The sequence below is a fragment of the Mastigoproctus giganteus genome, chromosome 9 (assembly GCF_048544385.1).
Source record: "Mastigoproctus giganteus isolate SK-2022 chromosome 9, ASM4854438v1, whole genome shotgun sequence".
Lineage (NCBI taxonomy): Eukaryota > Metazoa > Arthropoda > Arachnida > Uropygi > Thelyphonidae > Mastigoproctus > Mastigoproctus giganteus.
In genome coordinates, this window is record NC_143583.1 from 47,965,883 (window position 1) to 47,985,831 (window position 19,949).

Sequence of the window (19,949 nt, forward strand, 5' to 3'; positions counted from 1 at the left end):
CTGTACATATGCTCAAGTGGTGGAGCAATGTCTTAAAACTGAAGATTTCCAGCGACTGCCGTGGTCAGCACGATCATCAGATTTAAATACAATGTAACATTTGTGGGGCGCCCTTGGGTGTCGCATTGCATGCTAACAGCCAACTCCTTGGTCAGTTGGTGAGCTAACGTCTGGCGGAAGAATGGGATTTGTTGCCACAGAATCTTATAGATACCCTTATACCAGCATGGTTTACCGCTGTCAGGCCTATTCAGTCGTTGTGTAGGATCATACGCTGTACTGATGTCATGTGACCATATTTTCGAGCATCTTCTATCGACTTCTGTAATGTGCCCTTTTTGGTAATTCTCATACAACTCTTATAAATGTCCCTTATAGCTCTCCGAAGTTTTTCTCTGTCTCCTCATTTCATTGTAATTCTATGGTACACCATAATACCATACCAAGTTTTGTCCGCTTCATTGTAAGCTGCAGAAATAATACCATGTGTTCTGTGTGATCTGTTAATTTTCTCAAGCAATGTATTTTGTCATACCTGAGAGAATGTCTTTGACAAGCATCAAAGATTAATAAATATGATGCAGTAAATACACTAAATACAGACTTGTCATTTTGATTGGAGTGATAGGAATCTTATATTAACAAGATCAGATAAAGGACGCTACATACAAATGTATGGGGAAAGACGTTAAATATGTTGGCATGGCAGCAGTGATAACAAGTTCAACAGCCAAACATTTATATAGAAATAGAATTCTGGGGGATATAGAACACAGTTTGTTAAGTTGGTTGGTTTGGTGTTTAATGGCGCATTGGCAGTTTGTTAAGTAAAAATCATGTGAAGAAATAACTATTTGACCTTACTCATGAGTTGGATGTAAAAACTAATTTGACATTTCATTTGGATTTTTGCTAGGCATATCAGTTCCTCATGAGTTGCATATGCTGGAACATATTAAAATCACTGGTAAGTTTTAAGGTGAACCGGAAATGAGTAGAAGGCGGAGGATTGTAATTAACAGTTACTGTTCGGATCGATCTTACGCTAGAAGTGGGGTTCCGCATGGATCGTTTCTGAACCACTATCGTTTTTTGATTATCATAACTGGCATCAACGAAGAGATCCAGGAATAATGTTAAAATTTGCAAATAATGTGAAGATTGGAAGCGTGGTTAATAAGCAATCCCTTGTAGCGTTCTTTCAAGCTTGGAAAGGCTTCAAGGATGCTTAATAGTGGGAGCTACAGTATGTTATAATGCAGCAAAATGCCAGGTCTTAGACTTCGGAAACAGCAAACCCAAAATTACGAATATGTTTGGTGAAGTTCAATTAAAATGTGTAGAGAATGAAAAGGACTTGATAGTTTTGACACAGTCACATGAAGTTCACCTAGCGGTATAAAAAGGAGCAAAAAATACCTATGGTGCCTTATTGATGATTTATTAGTTTATAAAGAGAGAAGTAAGTCATAATTCTGCTGTAAAGGGCAATTAGTATTAGTAGTGGTAAATGATGCAAGAAAACAAGCTTATAGACTGTAAGCGAAAAAAAAACTACCCACCTCACCCACCCACCCACTTCATAAACTTGTCCAGCTCTTTTTTGAATTTATTCCAACTATCCACTTCCACAATAACAGATGGAACTCTGTTCCATAAATCAACCACCCGCTGGCTGAAGGCAAACTTCACACGTCTATCCTGTCCATCCTTCTTCAATTTGACTGTATGTCTCCTCATGTTTGTACTCTCAACAAGAGGAATAACGCCATCAACATTAGCTTCCTTAATCCAGTCAAGGTCTTAAACACCTCAGATATCCTCGCAGATACCTGCCATCGTGGGTAACACAGTTGGTAGACTCACTGCCCTCCCCACATCGAGTGGAACAACTTGGATTCGAGTCTCGTCGATGACGTGAGGAAAACTTTTATGGGACTTTTCTGGAAGAGTTAGTCGGTTTCAAACGAGGGTAACAGGTGTTTTCTCCAGGAAACTCGGTTTTTTTTCAGCAAACAGACAAAATGCAAACGCAATTTACAAATAGCAGACAGCTCAATATGGCCTTAGCTGCTGATGCTGCTAAAACCCTAGTACTGCTACTATTACTATTACTCGCAGGTGCCTAGTCTCCAAACGCTTCAATTTGCATAACTGAAGTGTTTCTTGATAAGGGCACTCTTCTGTTCCTTTCACCAATCTAATTGCCGTTCTCTACACCCGTCCTAGAAGATCTACATCCTTCCTAAAATGAGGCCTCCAGACCTGTAAAATGAGGCCTCTTGACCTCCACACCAGTACAGTATTCAAGATGAGACCTCCAGACCAGTACAGTATTCAAGATGAGACCTCCAGACGTATACAGAACTAAGACGAGGCCTCTAGACCTGTACACATTACTCAAGATGCGGCCTAACCATGTCCTTGTACAAAAGGATAATCACTTCCATGTCCCTGCTTGCAAAGTTCCTGTATATATCATTGACAAAACCCCGTGAGCTGTCCTAGCAGCCTGTCTGAATTGCTCAGAGAACTTCATATCTGACTGCACAATTACTCTCCCAGGTCATTTTCATTTTCAACTACGCTGAGTTAATACTGCTGTTGGTATATTAATCTGGAATTACTGCTACCCATACGAAGTACCTTGCATTTGTCAATGTTAATCTTCAGCTAGCCTTTCTCAGCCCATCTGCCTATTTTTAATATATCTTGCTGCAGTGATTTATCTTGATTACTGTCAATAACCACACTACAACCTTTATACCATCTGAAAATTTAGACATCAAGCCTCATATACATTCATCAGTATCAATAATAACAATAACACAACAAGGGTCCAGCACTGAATTCTGAGGGACTCCACCAACAATATTAGTCCAGTTCTCCCACTCAAACATCCCTCTTATCTACAGCAGCAACTTGCCCTTAATTTCCCATTGCTCCAGTTTGTACAACAGTCTTTTATGCGTAACAGTATCAAAAGCCTTAATGAAATCGATGTATGTGATATCAAAATTATTTTTTTGAATCCATATCCTTTTTCATCGCATCGTAGTATCCAATCATATTGGTCAGACAAGACTGCTCCTTAAGAAATCCATGCTGTTACTGCAGTATGATTGCATTGCTGTCTAGACCGTCTTGCATTAATACTGCACCAGATATATTTAGCCCAAGTACGGAGACCCTATCTAAGAAAGATATTCAGTTTCTTGAAAAGGTCTTAAGATGTGCAACCTGCTTAATAAGATCAGATAAAGGACGCTACATATGGGGAAAGACGTTAAATATGTTGGTTGGCTATAGAACTTGGTAACCAGACAGCCTAGAGGTGAACCTCACAGAGATCTATAAGAATCAGCGAATGAAGAGCAAAATTAATGAAGACCAAATTTTCACTGTTATAAATGAGTCCATAACCACAGGCATGAATTAAAATTATAGAGAAATTAAAATTATAGATGTTTATGGTGTTGAAATCCAAGGAATTGTTAATTATTGGAATAAATGACCTCCGCGAGTTGTGGCGGACAGCTGGAATAAATACAATGATCAGATGGATAGTTATTAAATGTTGTATTAATATTTAATAATTTTGGGCTGGAGGGAATTATTATATATATATATTTTTTTTTGTTTGTTTTTTTGTAATAGACTGAAATTTCTGTGGATTGTAATTTTCTGGAAATATACGTGAAAGACGGTTGTTTCAAGGAATGAAAGCAGAAGGGATAAATGAGAAAAAGGAAAATTAGTTCAACACGGTTAGAACTGGACAGTAAATGGATGCTGATTGCTTGAAGGGTTCGAACAGATTTGGAAGATAGGCGCGGGATTACATATGCCAGTGAAGAATAACGGTGTCCCTGGAAGTATCTACAGTAAAGAAAAGGCATGCAGCAGAAACTGAACTTCTTTGAGACAGAGAAAAAAAAGCCTTTGTAAGAGTAATAATCAGTCTGAATTGAATGACGTCAAAAAGTTTGAGAGAGGTTTTGTGGCCACCAGATGTGAAGATAGCTGGGATAACATGTTTCCTGGAAAGGCGAATTTTGGATCAGTACAGAGTCTAGTTGTTTAGAAGAAATATAACAGAACGAAAAAGAAGATGCAGTTTCTGTTGTTGTAAAGGAAGCAATATTTATAACAGTCCGTACTTATGACAAGAGAGATTAAAAGTGAGGATAATCCCCAATAGATATGTGATCTTGTTAAAGGGACTTAAAGGGGAACAGGCATTCTATGTGTTATCAGACACTCAGTCTAAAACATTGATGGATCTAATATATTTTATAAGATTTAAGAGAAGTCCCGTTGGCCTGTCTTCCTAAAATCCACTTATGCACACCTTCTTGTTGGTGAGCCCTGTTACGTCACTTTGGTGGCAACGAACGTGTAGAGTGGTTCAATTCTAGGTGCCAGGTCAGGGTAAAGATGAAAAGACCAAACCCTCCAGCATTTTATTAAATATTACAGCACGACAAAAAAAATTGCCCTCAGTCCCCAGCGGCTTTCACTCCCGATCTTATGGCAACGAGAGGATCAGAGTGGATGCAGGGGGTACAAAGAATCTCTGGGCGCGACCAAGCTGCCATGCACGGAAACTGAACTTAGCCTGTTATTACATAATATGGCTCATATAATATCTCATGAAGATATTAGAGTTGGTAAAGGAAATAAGAAAATGTGAATTGGAATATCATCGGTTTGGCTGAAACAAGAAGAAGAAATGAATCGCTTACAAGTTCATCAAGTCTAAATCTGCTGTACACCAAAGGAAATAGCGAAAGGAGTGAAAGTGGAGTTGGCGTCCTGGTCCATGAAGATATTAAAACCAACACTTTTGGAATTTATAAGTACATCACCAAGGGTATCAAGACTACTACTCAGGATTTCTAAGAGGTACAAACTAAAGATTTTAATGATATATGCATCAACATCGAGCCATGATGATGAAGAGGTTGAAGAAATGTACACCGAAATTGAGAGACTTCTAGACGAAGACAAAACTCACTACACCATCATTATGAGGGACTTCAATGCCAAGGTTGGAAAGAGATAAAACGGCACAGAAATGGAAACTATAGGAAATTTTGCAATTGGTGAAAGACTTGTAGAATTTTTAAAATCTAGAAGAATGTCAGTAATGAACACAACACTTCTTTTTTTCAAGAAAAGGATGAACAGAAAGTGGACATGAAAAAGCCCATGTCCACTTTCAGGAAGGATGATGTCAATGAAATTGACATCATCCTCACTAACAGAAGATATCTTGCATCTTACATATATATCGAATGTGCATCTTATCATTCTGTAATCACTTCCAACAATTACCTTGTTCAGAACGGTAAGATCGTTCACAATAATAATAATAATAATAATAATAACATAACAACAACCACCCTGTGTACGTGGTAACAATACCCGTCACGAAGTGGAACCCCCAATCAGGGAGAAATAATAAAAGAGCAGCAATAATAATAATAATAATAATATGTTAATAAAGAATGTTATTATTAGTAGTATATATTGTTAACTATGTTACCATCCTGAACAAGGTAAATGTTGGAAGTGATCACAGAATGGTAAGATGCACACTTGATATAGATGTAAGAAAAGAAAGGAAAAAACCGACTCGAGTAAACAATACGAAGGTCTTTGACGTAACAGAAGAAGAGAAAAAGCAGTATGTACTGGAACTTAGGAACAAGTTTGAGCTTCTGCAGACCTTTCAAGACCAAGATATCGACGAAGAATATTACAACTTTCTGAAAGTTATAAAGCCCAAGAAACCTATTGGGAAAAAGAAATTCAAAGAAGAAAAAATTAGCCAATAAACACTTGCCATGATAAACCGAAGACAACAAATGAAGAGCAAGATAAACACTGACAAGGAGAAAATCGAATATACTGAGTTATACAAAAAGAAAGAGAATCAGAGAGGACATAAGAAGATTTAACACAAGAAAAATAGAACAAGCATTAAGGGAAACCAAAGGAGTTAAATCAGCAGCCATGAGCAGTAATACAGAAAGACAAATAATACTGAAACTGAAGAATAGCGATGGTGTACATATGAATAGCAAAGAAGGCATAATTCAAATAGCTGAAGGCTACTATAAACTATTATGTAAGGAGCAAGGGAATGATGCCAGCAGTGGGGAAGTTGGATCGTAAATTAGTAACACATACGACATACCCGATATTCTTCCTGATGAGGTAGAACATGCATTGAAGAAAATGAAGAATCAAAAAGCCCCAGGTGAAGATAAAGTTACTGTACAGTTATTAAAATTAGGAGGAAGAGACATGACGCAGAAACTGGCAAGACTCTTCACAAAATACATTAGGAAAGGCGTGACGCCTAAAGAGTGGAATAATGTAATCATAGTTTTGCTGCATAAGATAGGAGATAAATCAGAAATTGGAAATTATAGACCAATTAGCTTGTTATGCCACATCTACAAGTTGTTCACAAGGGTCATTACTAACAGATTAGAAAGAATACTTGATGAGAATCAACCGAAAGAGCAAGCTGGCTTTAGGACAGGATTCTCAACTACGGATCATCTTCACGTAATATAACAGCTAATAGAGAAAGAAAATGAATATAAAAAGCCATTATACCCGGAATTTGTGGATTATGAGAGGACATTTGACTCCATACAGCACAAGGCAATGTTTCGCGCACTGGAAAGACAAGTCATAGACATCCTATATATTTCTTCACAAGTCATAGACATCCTATATTCCTTCAAAATAGACATCCTATTTTGAAGAAAATATATGAAAACGCTAACTATTAGACTAGACAAAGACAGTAGCAAATTTAAAATTGAGAAAGAAGTTCGACACGGAGATCTCTCCGAACTTTTTCAAGGTCAGCAGTAAATAATATCTCCGAAGTTATTTACTGCTGACCTTGAAAAAGTTTTCAGAAGATTGGACTGGACTCAGAAACGAGGAATCAATGTAAATGAGAGTACCTAAACCATTTACGATTTGCAGATGACATTGTGATCATAAGCCATGATCCCGAAGAATTAGAGGAAAATCTTAATCATTACGCAGAGTGAGTGAGGATTTCGGACTGAAGATGAATATGGCTAAAACAAATGTAATGATGAACAAGTATGCCACAGAAAGGGATATAATCATTGAAGGAGCAGGAATTGAAAAGGTGGATTTATATACTTATCTTGGACAAGTCATTAGTTGTAATAATGATAAATGGCTAGAAGTCAAGAAAGGGATAAATTTTGGATGGACATCATTCGGGAAATATAGTCACATAATGAGGAGCAATATCCCAATTTGTCTGAAACATAAAATAATGAACCAATGTATGCCCCACCATGACTTATGGAAGTGAAACTAATCAAAGGAATGAAAGAGAAGCTGAAACCTACTGAGCGAAAAATCGAACGAATTATATTAGGAATCAGATTGTTGGATAAGAAGAGAAACACGTAGATTAGGCAGCAAACTCAAATAAAGGACATTCTTATCAAAACTAAAGAACTGAAATGGATTTGGAGAGGACACATAGCTCTAAGACATGACGACAGATGGACTAAGAAAATAACAGAATGATACCCAAGAGGATCTAAAAAAAACCAGGACCACAACAACGGAGATGGACAAATGAAATTCAAGAGTTCGTAGGCAATAAAAGGATGGCTATTGCACAAAAAAGAACACTCTTTTTTATGAGATATAAGACAGGACTGAGTGTTAAAAGCTGTGAAGTTAACTAAATGTTCTTCATCACATTTTCTGAATTACTTGGAGTTTAGTATTTACGGTATTGTCGGTGAATATTCAAGAGGTTGAAACTAATTGTGCAGGGCAAGGTTTCTCAAACTGGAAAGTAAAATTTAGCGTGGTGTCATCAACAACAATATAAGCTATGGGTAGTTCCAGTCAGAAATAGAAAGAACTGTTCCTTGAGGAACATCAGCAATAGTTGAGTAGGTACAAAGATCCAGAGTATATATAGTTATAGCTATATGTAGTTACAAAGATTCAGATATCTATCAGATAGTATCTTGTTTCTAAGAACTCTATATTCAATACGATCAAAATTCTTGGAAATGTCAAGAGCAACTGTTTGGGTCTCACTAAAATTTTCCGCAAAAGTTATCAAAAGATGAGTAACATAAAGAACATTTTCCTTACTGGACTGGGGTTTTTCATTATGCAAAAGAGGCAAATTGGCCACAAAATTAATCAGTAGTCAAGGTATACTGAGCCAACCATAGTTTCCGAAAAGCGCGTGTAAAAATTGCAGAAAAAGGCGTAATTCTTCGAAAAACTTTTTATTCTGTTTTTTTTTTTTAAATTAATTAGTTGAATTAATAGAAATAAAAATAAAAGAACCTTCTCGAAAATGTTTCATAAAAAAAATACATTTCTGTGTTTTTATCAATCCTTTATTCCTGATGAAGTTCAAATTTGGCCATAACTTTGAAAGAAATTACTGTTCGGTCGACCTTTAAACATTGTATATGTTTAAAGGCAAAAAAAATTCCTTTAAAAAAATATGGAAAAGTGAATAGCAATTAGAATTCTTAAAAGGGCACATGTAGCTACCAACGACGCATTTCATAAATATTTCATATCCTGCACAAGTTTTTCAACTTTCATTTTTCGTCAATATTCTAGTTACGTTTGGTGTTTGAATTATCGAATACCGATGGAATTTTCCAATAAAGGTTATTTCAATTCCTCTCACTAACACTAAATAAAATCATCTTTTCAATTTGCGTGCTTCAGAAAATGATTCAATTTAAGCAACCAAGTTCGAAACTATAGAAAGTTATTTCAAGAAATTTTTTCTTTAAAATATCATTCATGGAGGTTTCTCACCTCACAAATACAGTATTACATTTTTCATTTCAATTTTTTTTCAGCCCAGTTTATGCAAAAATAGCAGTTAGAACGCGAAACTTTTCTACCACACCTTTCGGTAGCAGTTATATAGAATGTATTCAGATGCTCTTGATTACAGAAAATTAAAATTAAGATGGCCTCTTTGCAGTTTATAAGCGCTGCTTATCACTTCAGTCTGTTAATAATTATTAATGTACATTAATATACTTTATGATCAAAACGGTTCTTAACCGATCACTGCGAAACAAATTATATCTCAAAATCTCGTTGTGAACTGCAATATAGTTGTTGTAGTTGATAAAAAAAATAATAAAACATAGTCATGCGAATTCTGTTCGCTAAAAACTAAGAGTAGCCCATGCAATTAAAATCTTAAAATTGAACTGAACTAACTGGGCCTTTAATCAAAGAACTAAATATTCGTGTAATATTTTTTGCTGGTACTTCAAAATTTTTAATGAAGTCCGTTGTCCTAATGAGAACACGGTGCACTACTCTGCATATTTAAATAAATCGCCCTCAGTATATGTTATTTTGTAAAGTTATATCAATGGAAATCTCATTTCCGAAGTAGAAAAATGTAGTTTCACTACTTGCAGTAAAACAGTAAACACATAAGGACTCTTTTCATTTCGTATAACTTGTTAGATTTTAAATCCAACTTCAAAAATAAACAGAATTCATCCCCCGATGCTGAAACCAGCATGCTGAACTTCGCTGGTTCCTCATAATCATGTTTTTATTTTCCAGAAGCTCGGTTTTTCATCCAGCAAACAGACAAGCCGAGTGAAGAATGTAGCACAAGCAAGTAGAGACAGGTTTCTGTCACCTTTTGACGCATTGGTTAGTACTAAGAGCAGCAACAACGACGCAGGTTACCTGTAATTCATTTAAGATCACGATTAAGTGGATTTTGTCAGATGCGGTTCTTAGCCTTGAAGTACTTTAGCGTTAAAAAGAAACCGTCATATATAATCAGCGTACTGTTCCCATCGGGTGGAAGAGTCTTGGATTCCAGTCGATCGCAGCTGATGGTTGGATGGCTTTCCCCTTCTGGAAACTCGGATTTTTCCTCCAGCAAACAAACAAGTCAACCACTGAATACACGCAATTTACAGACACAATATATTGACGTCTCAGAGCCTTAGTTGCTTTGGCGCATAACACACAGCACCAATTTATTAAACCCCTTACCTACCTTAAGAGGAATTTAAGACAATAAAGAAAATAATATGCAATATTTTAGTTTAATTTAAACAACGTTTATATTAGGGACTAAAAAGCGAAATATTAAATTTTCGAATCAAGTAAGAAAATTAGTTTTTATAAACTTTGTATATACTTTTGCTTTTTTAATAATTATATATTTTAATAATTATGAATCATAATTGATCGCACAGTATGCGCAATCATGCATACTTGTTTTCATACTTTTATGAAGAAATATACTTTTATGTCTTGATTTTTAAAATTCACTTTCTCCTTTTCCGATAACAAAAAAGTTTTCGGAAAATATAATTTTTAAAACATAAAAGTTGCTTTTTTTTTTTTTACAACATATAATTTGTATTTTAGTTGATTACAGTATTTTTATTTTGTGGGTTTTTATAGCAATTCATTTCCTCCTTATATTTACACATAATCCTTCACAATATCACTTTTGCTTAATACGCTGTGTTTCATTACAACAGATATTATATTAAATTATCTATTTGTCACTCGATGGTTGAGCTTCGAATTAAGGCCAAGCCAAAACTCGTACAATCAGTAGCTGAATTAACCGTTAAATTCATATTTGATTTCGATCCCACAAAAAACAAGCCATTATTTGTTACTCCAACGTTCAATTTTTTGCAGTATGTTTTTCTTCAGTTCTAATAATATCCCAAACAAAGATGCCATATCGGAAAAATTGTCCAGTGTGTTATACCAAATGGTACTTTTCTTCCTTTTTCGTTATTTAATATCCTTAATGTTGTAGGTGTTGTTGTAATAAGGTTTAAGGAGCATCAGCGACTACGACCATATTACTCCATATATACCGTCTATAAATTGAGTGCAATCTGTGGTCTATTTTCTGTTTTCTGAACGAAAAACCCGAGTCTTCAGGAGAAAATAAACCATGTTGCCCTCGCATGAGACCGATTAACTTAGCCACGTTGTGAAAAAGGACCATAAAAATTCCTCACGTCATCGACGGAACTCGAATTCAGGTCTTTTCCACCCGAAGACGGCCAATATTCTTAATTATACAAAATCAATACTTTTGATGCAAGATATTCCAGGAAATGAACTCTATAATTTTCTGTAGAACTGCTTTCCTCTTATGATAACATCACTTCGATGTTATCATAAGAGAAAGTGAAGCGCAGCAGATTGCATGCTGAACGTCACGTATTTTAAGCAAATTCATCGTGTATTAACTACTTTCCTTTTTGCGTGTTATTAGATAACATGGTGGGGTCAAGCAATAAAAAATCTCACTGTGTTTCCTTAAAAATAAACAACAGTTTATACGATAATTCATGCAGTATTCAATATGATTTCTTTAGGTAACGCACAGCGTGAATATTAATATTAAGCGCAGATGGATCTGGTATGTTTGGCTGTTGATTCTACTAAATCAAAAATTGATAGTGCCGTCAGTTGAAATAAGCAAGCGACATCAAGCAATTTTAAATAGGTTGGCGAAAGAGTGGTAATTAAAGACTGAGGTGTCCTTTATGTAAAAAAAAGGACTGGTTGTGGTACTTAAAAACATCGGATGAAATCTTAAACTTATGCAGAAGATTAATGATTATTGAGTATCAGATAGACGGCACTTGGATCTCTTACATTCTGCGTCACAGAAATTTGAATAATGTAGTTCAGCTATGGTAGCATGAATAATTCTAAGGAAGGAAAGTAATACATGCAGAATATAAAGATCTATCACATGAGCGATCATTATGATTGATTAAGTCTGACTGACATAGATTCATTGTCTAAAAGACAATGAATTAAGTTAAGAGGCACTGTGCGCTTTTAAATGGGGATAAGAAATTTGGTTTGGGGAAGCCTTAGAATTCCCATTGGTGGTTGGAACTAGCCTCGTGGTAGCTTGTTGGTATAGAGTTTTGCAAGTCACTGGTTACGGGCTTCATATCCTCAAATTTGCATTGAGAATTTTTAAACCAGGTGGTAAATTATGTGGAAGAACTAGTCAATCCATTGCGTGGCTTACCGGCAACAGAATATACGGAATTTACTGACAACTTATGGCGTTAGTTGCACCGCAAAAATTCTACCTTTAATGAAAGAGTAGATAGATTGAAGGAGGGATTAGATAAACATTTGGAAGAGGTTGATAAAATGTGAAAGCTGAGAGACATTTTAATTTGTTCCATTCCATTTCATTTTATTTTTTTGTTTATTATATGTATATTTTTTGACAGATGATGCTGTTCAGCTTTGTTTCCTTATGACGCTCTGTCGCCATCATTATTAAAAAAAAAATGAAATCCAGAATCAGGGGAAATTTTCTACTAAGAAAATAAGTAGGCAATACCATATTTTTCCTGTTTATAATCTGGCAAGTTTTCATTGAAAATACCAGACTCTTCACACTGGCTTATTTTTCATGCGCAGAAATTGTCTCCACCTTTTCAGTGTTTTCAATCACAGCGGGTGTTGCTCTCCTTTCAAATAAGAAGCCGTTCAAAAAAATCTTCTGCTATTTATTATTATTTTAAGAGTTTCGCCGCTTTAAAAACTATTCCATGGCATTGCCATCTCATCATCTAGTTAAAATAAACCTAGCAAGAGAGTTAAAAAAATGGAGCAGTTGAAACTTGTCTGAAAAGATGGAATGTTTCTGCTTCTTAATAATAAGACAGGGAAAAAGGGTGTCGTCCTTTCAGTGCAAACTTAAGTTTAAAGGGCCGTTTAAAAACATACATTAAAAGGGACTGTAACACCCATTTCTTCTGGTAATTCAGTTCTTCATCGTGCTATTGTATCTTCATATAAATACTCAACGCTTTTCTCGAAATATCTCGTGTCCATATCCTTCAAGATGGATCGAATCGCAATAACATGACTGTAACAGGTAATATATTTAAATTTTCACAGAAGTTTTAGGTCCATTGCATGATAGTTAATCATCCACTCTACACTGCTTAAACGCGACCTTTATGTACAAGAAGCAACAGCTTATATATCTTGGTTTTTAAAGCCACCTGGTCCATTTTTACATAGAAAGAAAACCGAATGCTGCACATCTCTTACTTAATATGTATATGTAAGTGTTAATCTTCCGCTGTGAGCATTCGTGTTTATAACCCATTGAGACTTTTGTCTGAAACGCTGAAATCAGTTCTAACCAGAAAATTCTAAAAGTATTGCGAAATTCCTATGTTAAAATTTGGTTGTAAAATCGTGAATATGGGTGCATTAATTATGTCATCTATGGACCCATTGTGAAGTCTAACTTATCTGTCCTAGAAAATCAATCGATGAAGTTCCACCCAGATTTTTCTTTGTGTAATAGTACCTTGTCTAGTTCAAACGGAAAAGATAACTAACTCTCTTAGGCACTTCCTTAGTAACTCGTACACTCCCTTTATTTTTATTTAGAAAATTTCGTGGGAGAAAATCTCCAGAAAGTCCATATAATATACAAATTTTCAGTACTCTCCAAAACATAAAATGATAAGATATAGCGACTGTTCTTCAGTATTTAGATTACACTTTGCACGTATCTTTCCAAATGAATAAATCCGCGTTTCTTTCAAAATAGTTATATCCTATTCCCTAAAACTGCAGCCGTTATCAATCTACTGCATGGTGGAAGTTTCCCAAACAATTCATATTGAGGGAAATGGACCATAATCTGGTCCAGTTGGGTTGGCAGATCGACCGTGTTTAGCAGTCAGGGACTTGAACCCCGGTTTACTCAAAGAGCGTGTGCTACTGCACGCCCGCTCAGATATTACCTATTATTACCTACTAAAAGTAGGTAGGTAATAGGATTAATGTCCTACGTCATTACTAATCATATTCTTGTACGCAGAATTATTTGTAGAATAAAAAGCACACAATAACATAAAAAAACACAAGATTTACACAGCATAAATCTTTATTAGCCTTAAAAACTGACTGTACAATGAAAATTGGATGTAAATAGAGAGATAGAAGAAGAATATAACAGAAACAATAAAATTGCTAGGTTTATAACGAGTTACCGCTGGTGGCGCCACCTGCAGGAAATGGAGAGAAATAGGAAAGGAATGAAATAATGAATTATAAAAAAGAACTACAGGCATTCAAGCAAGAGTCTCTTCATTTACTTTCATGCTTTTTTTTTTTAATCTGCTCATAAGCGCAAAAATATATATGTACAACATTTGGTTCTTACATAGTGATTTTTGGTTTCCATGGAGTAGCACTCACTAAACAACTACACTCCTTGTATTTCAGCGATATATATATATTTTTTGTAGACATCACTACTCGTACCTACCGCGTGTTGTGATATATCTACAGAACTTTTTTTTTTTGTACACATGTCAATTGCTTGAGTTAAGACTAATCGACTCGTGAGCTGTGTTCGACTATTTTACAAGCACCTCGATAAATTAGAATTATTGTTGACAACAACGGCCATCTACCGTAAAAGCCAGTGTTTTTTTTTTATTTTCTAATTTGCTGTATTTAATTCTACAGGCAACTCTTGGAATAATTGTAAAAATTCTAACAGATGCACGTTCAGCAATATAAACATTTTTGTCGTTAGGGGTCGCTACTGCTCTTTGTTTAATGTTCTTTTTTATAGCCTAACAGCAGAATTTTAAAATTAATGCATTGTTTAGCTTTATTTGTCAGTAACTTCACTGTAAAATGTGCTCAGTAAATACAAACGTTATAATGACCCAGTATAAACCCACAACATACAACTGATAATTTTTAATTTTCTATCTGATGTTTCTGTACTTTTAGGAACTACCTGAAATTTAACAGGTCTTGTAATGTTCGCAAAACCTGTTATATTTCACATGTTCACAAGACTAGTGTTTACATTTTCGCCATTTGCAAATATCACGATCTTAATGGTTAATTTTACTCCACTGCAGTAAATTAATCGCAAAATATATATAAATAATTAAAATGAATAGTGTTTAATAGTGTCATAAGTAAATTCAAGAATTTTAGTTTCATAAATCAAGAGTTTAAACAGAGCACATAAATCAAATGTTTACATTCACTTATACCATTTTTGTTGGAAAAATTCTCATTTCGTGCTATACGCATTAAGGTCATCAAATATTGATTTAACAAGTTAACATTAATTAATACGATTAATTTTAATGTTTGCAATATATGATTATGTGTTTATAAATATCAAATGTCATGTGTCAAGATATTCGAATTTGGGAAAATCTTAAAAATGAAGGCCGTTTCTGATCTATTCACGTTTTTCAAAATATTTGGAACATTAACCCTAAAATTTTCCTAGCAGGTCCTGGTTCTTCCATATGAGGATTAGTTCTACAAAATCTATCCAAGAAAAGTTTCACTTATATAGAAGATAAGCTTTTATATGAATTTCTTCAAAAGTTTCGCCTCTTTAATAATTTTTTTCAACAAAATTTATATCCGATTGTCTTCAGAGATACGTTAATATATTTTATCAATCAATCTTCTTAATTGAATGTTATCGTATAAGTCAAGAGTGCATTAATGTCAGTTATTGTCAAAATTGTTTAAATGTTCTAAAAGTAGAGATATAAGAAAGAAATTAAAGCATATAAAACTGTTTTTAAGCTTGACGAGATTAAAATTTTCAACAAGTTTCATATTGAATAAACCGAGTATATAAAATGTACGCCTTTATGAATCTAAAAGCATGAAGTTTAAAAATGAACTTCCTATTAATACTTTGCATAGTCTTCACTTCCAGAAAATAAAATCTATAAAGGAGGGGATTTGGACTTAGAAATATAAGTGTAGTCTGTCTTCTGAGGTTACCACAAATTATCCTTTATAATTTTTCTTGAATTATGCCTTAAAGTGCAAATACTCTGAATCTAAATCTCTTTATCTTTAATTCGAAGGATATTTTGATTCAGAATTATTATTCGTAACTAAAAATTTAGAGCGATTGTCTAGACCTGCCGTTATAGATCACAACAAAATTTATAAAACAAAACAGGGCAATTTATAATTCTTGAACATTCAGTGAACTGCTTCTCAAATTTTCAGGTGAACTTTTAATTTACTTTTAGTAACGTGGAAAATAAAGCATCGACAACAGCAAAAGCTATTTCATTACCATTTCTCTGATCTTTTCTGTTTCTTAAAGAACGTCAGATAGAAAATAGTGCTTCATTAAATTTAAAACTTGAACTCTCGCTTCAAAATCACGCGATTTCAAAGGAGTCTCGTAGACACCACGATCTGCCTTCCAAGGGTCCTAAACATTAAATTGCAATTCCGATGCCTGGCTGTTTTTAAGAAGCGTGGGAAACGGGAAAGATAAAATACGAAGCAATTTCTACAGCACTTAGCTCTAGTCTACTCTACGGTAGCTTATTGCATTTTTCTACATAAAACCAAGAAATGTGAACCATATGAAACTCTTCTACAAGAGTGGAAATGATCGTTCTTACAATGCATATAGGGAATGATTCTGTAACATTGTGTGTTGTCACAGACAATGAGGCAACATGGAATTGACTGTGATTACTTCCCATAGCTGTGACCAGCGCTTAACATAACCCAATTTTCAAATTTAATCATGAACCTAAAAGACGCAATATTTTGAACATTAAGAAATTATCCGTCCTCCTCTATTTTTATAAATAAGATGAAAGTTTTATTACTGTGATGTAAAGTTTTACGAAGGACTGAACATGAAAATAACACATTGTTCATGATTATTTTTAAATATAGTAATCATTTTAAGAATAGAGTTATAATGGATGCTCTTCCAGTTATTGTTATCATACTTAGTTTCGTTCTGGACAAAGAATGCATAGTTTAATACAGGAGGGGACTCAGGCCCAGATGGAACTCAGACATAAGGTCCCGGAACGCCTCGGCGTAGCTGATCAGTCTGCTCCTACTTTTATCGAAGAAATTTCTATTGCTATGAAAGATAGTTTCTGCTGTGATTTTTATTAAAACTTTGGTTTTTATTATTGACAAACAGAATCGCTTGTTAAAAAACAAATGATTCTGTTTGCTATAGAAGGGGCTTTTACAGCAAATTGAATCTGTTGTTAATAAACAAAATGGCCTTTTAGATGCTTCTAACTGTTGGCTAATAAAACTTGCAATTGTTGGTCCACAACTGCGAGTTTTGTAAATTAATGGTGAAGTTTTTTTTTTTTTTTTTCGTTATATATCTATTAAAGTTTCGTTACTTAAAAAGGGGGAACTTTCACTTCCACAGCTTTAACTTGAAAGCTCATAACATTAATTCTTAAAACTGTATATAAATAGAACCATCTAGTCCAGGGCCGTTTTGTGCCAGGGTGAAATGAGTGCAGTGTGCCCACATGGCCGATCTGGGAGGGCAGAATTATGAATCGACTCTCCAGTATGGTAAAATAATAATATAACATAACCTGCATCCGAGTAATCGTGATCCACAAAACGGCCCTGATCTGGTCACAGCCAACTTTTGTATGCAAGACATCACAGGTAAGAAAATTCCATATAAATTATGTGCAAAGAAAAAAAAAATATTTTAGCCTATCAGCTAAAACAAGTTTGTGCGGTGAACTGGATGCCTTTTCATAATACTGTGACTAGAGATGCAGACTACAATGAGAAGCATGAGTGCTCAGTCTCCTATGAAGTGAACGATGCCCTTTTTTATTTTAATGAAAATGAAAGCTAACTTGATTTTCTTCCTCATCTACAATGAAATGTTGAAGCGACTTGTGATAACATGCACGGAATGAAACGAGGATATTTTTCGAGGAGGATTCTCTACGTTTCGGGGGAAATTTCATCACTTGCAGAAGTATTCGTCTATCAATACCACAATCATGTCACACAAATTTCTCGATTTTTTCTTCGAATTCGCCAGAAGGAGTAGGTAAAGGAATAAACTATTACCACAGGTAGACCACAAAGGGGATTTCTTTGTGAGGAAAGGTATGCATTGAATGCGCTTCAAAATATATGAATATAACTAAAGCGAAAAGCACCAGTGAAAGGGACATTGGACAGATGTTTGCAACTCTCCAGATAGAAGAAATTTGATTTTTTTATTCTTTGTTTTCGTTGGACACAAAGCTCATTGGGTAGCCGCTCTATGGAACTATTCAGTCAGTTTCCCCAGTTTTCGACGGCCATCCTGAGTTAGGTTTTCATTTTTTTAAGTTAACGTTCCCATAGGCACTCTGTGAAAACTAACAGTTTACTCAAGTGGCACTTATTTTTTTTTTATTTGGCGGGAGGGAGTGAGGGAAGAAGAGGCATCGACGGAATTAATGGGGCAATGACGAATTAAAGGTAAGTACAGATGCAATCGTCTACCTTTGCCAAATATTCTCAGCATTCTCACACACTCACACACACACACATACACAAACGTACAAACAAGACACATGCACGTACACTCACATATACGCACAGACATGCGTACATACTACAACCTTCCTCACAACTTTGAAATTCTTTTCTGAAAGACGCCTCAGGAGGAAATCTATTATTGGTCACTCCTCCTCTTTAACAATACTAATCTTCTAGATAATCTCTTAGCGCTACCTAGCGGAAAATACAATAAATTCGACAATTGTTTTGTTTTTTTTTATTTTTTTGAAGCAGTTTGTCGTCCTGTTCTTCACCACTTCTAAAAACTAACGCTGTATTTTAGGACCTTTGTGGTACGCTCTCTTGTAGCGTTGTAGTGATATTTGAAGTTCTGAGAAATGATAGAAAGAGAGAGAGAGAAAGAGATGGGGAAGATGGGGAGAAGGAGAAACGAGAAACAGAGAAAAAGACACAGCTCCCTTTCCATGACATCAGCAGCGATTTCGATGATGTTTCCCCACCAAACAATAACAAAAGTTCCTTCTTCAACCCGAATTGCTTGTATGTGTACGTATTTTACCGTATCACATCTATATATATATAATCTCTATAAGCCTTAAAGAACCATCTTAACAAACTAACAAGTGATACGAACGTGTCCATTTTCTTTGAGCTTCCCCAAGTAAGCAGACTCCATAACAATGCATGCGCTTTGAAGAAGAGGGATGACACGTCCCTAAGACGCTTCCTCCTCAGAGTGGGATGGGGGGGGATTGTTGCTGTATCTACGTACATCAGCGTGACAACACTTCGAATTCACGGTATGAATATTGCTTACTAGTCCCGCCATCTGTTGACGAAGCTGGGATTAAATCAAAGTCTAACAAAGCTGGAACGTTGAGGATGGTGTGTGTGTATGTGTATTATACGGAGGTTGGCGATTGTGTGGAAGCGTTTCGGGGCCTGAATGGAGCAAGCACTTGGAGAGAATGAGGAGGCGGAAACTAAAGTTCGCCAACGCGGAGGGAGTTCAAGGTAAAGGCCACTGACAATATATCACCCAAAATCAGCTGTTCATTAAGCAGTATTCACAAATCCGCTGAGAGTCCAGTTCTCCTCTTGCGATGGCTTGATGACGGCAAAGGCGAGAAAGAATCCAAACGTAAATATTCCGAACAGTACCGGAAACACCGTCTTTGACACGTTGTCGATAGTCTTGGCTACCCGTTGCCTGTTATGTAAATCGGGAGTAGTGGCGAATAGTTGAGGACGTCGTAACCATGCGAACACCGAAGCGGCTGCCCTGGCTTTATCGGTCTGCAAGCGATGGTTGAGGTGGTTGTTGTCGAACGTTGAAAACTCCGGCGGAACCGGCGGGATGGCATTGGTCGTAATCTCCTGCTGCGTTCCGCAGTCAGATGCAGGTTTTCTGCCATTGCCCTGTTGAACAGGAGATTGAGCAAAGTCATAAATACAAGTACTCTAATAGGGCAAATACCCTGTACCCAGAAAAACTAGTAGGCGATGTTTCT

The 19,949-nt window shown here is 35.6% G+C and overlaps 1 protein-coding gene across 4 annotated transcripts in view; it reads right to left on the reverse strand.

Moving 5' to 3' along the window:
* Positions 1-16,825: 16,825 nt before the first annotated feature.
* LOC150080204 (glutamate-gated chloride channel-like) overlaps positions 16,826-19,949 on the reverse strand; it is a 240,794-nt gene continuing 237,670 nt past the window's right edge. For all 4 annotated transcript variants that reach the window (XM_090381055.1, XM_090381057.1, XM_090381056.1 and 1 more), the window contains one exon: positions 16,826-19,857. In XM_090381055.1, coding sequence (XP_090237181.1) covers positions 19,495-19,857 — 363 coding nt within the window. In that variant the 3' untranslated portion in view covers positions 16,826-19,494. The remainder of the gene's footprint in view (positions 19,858-19,949) is intronic.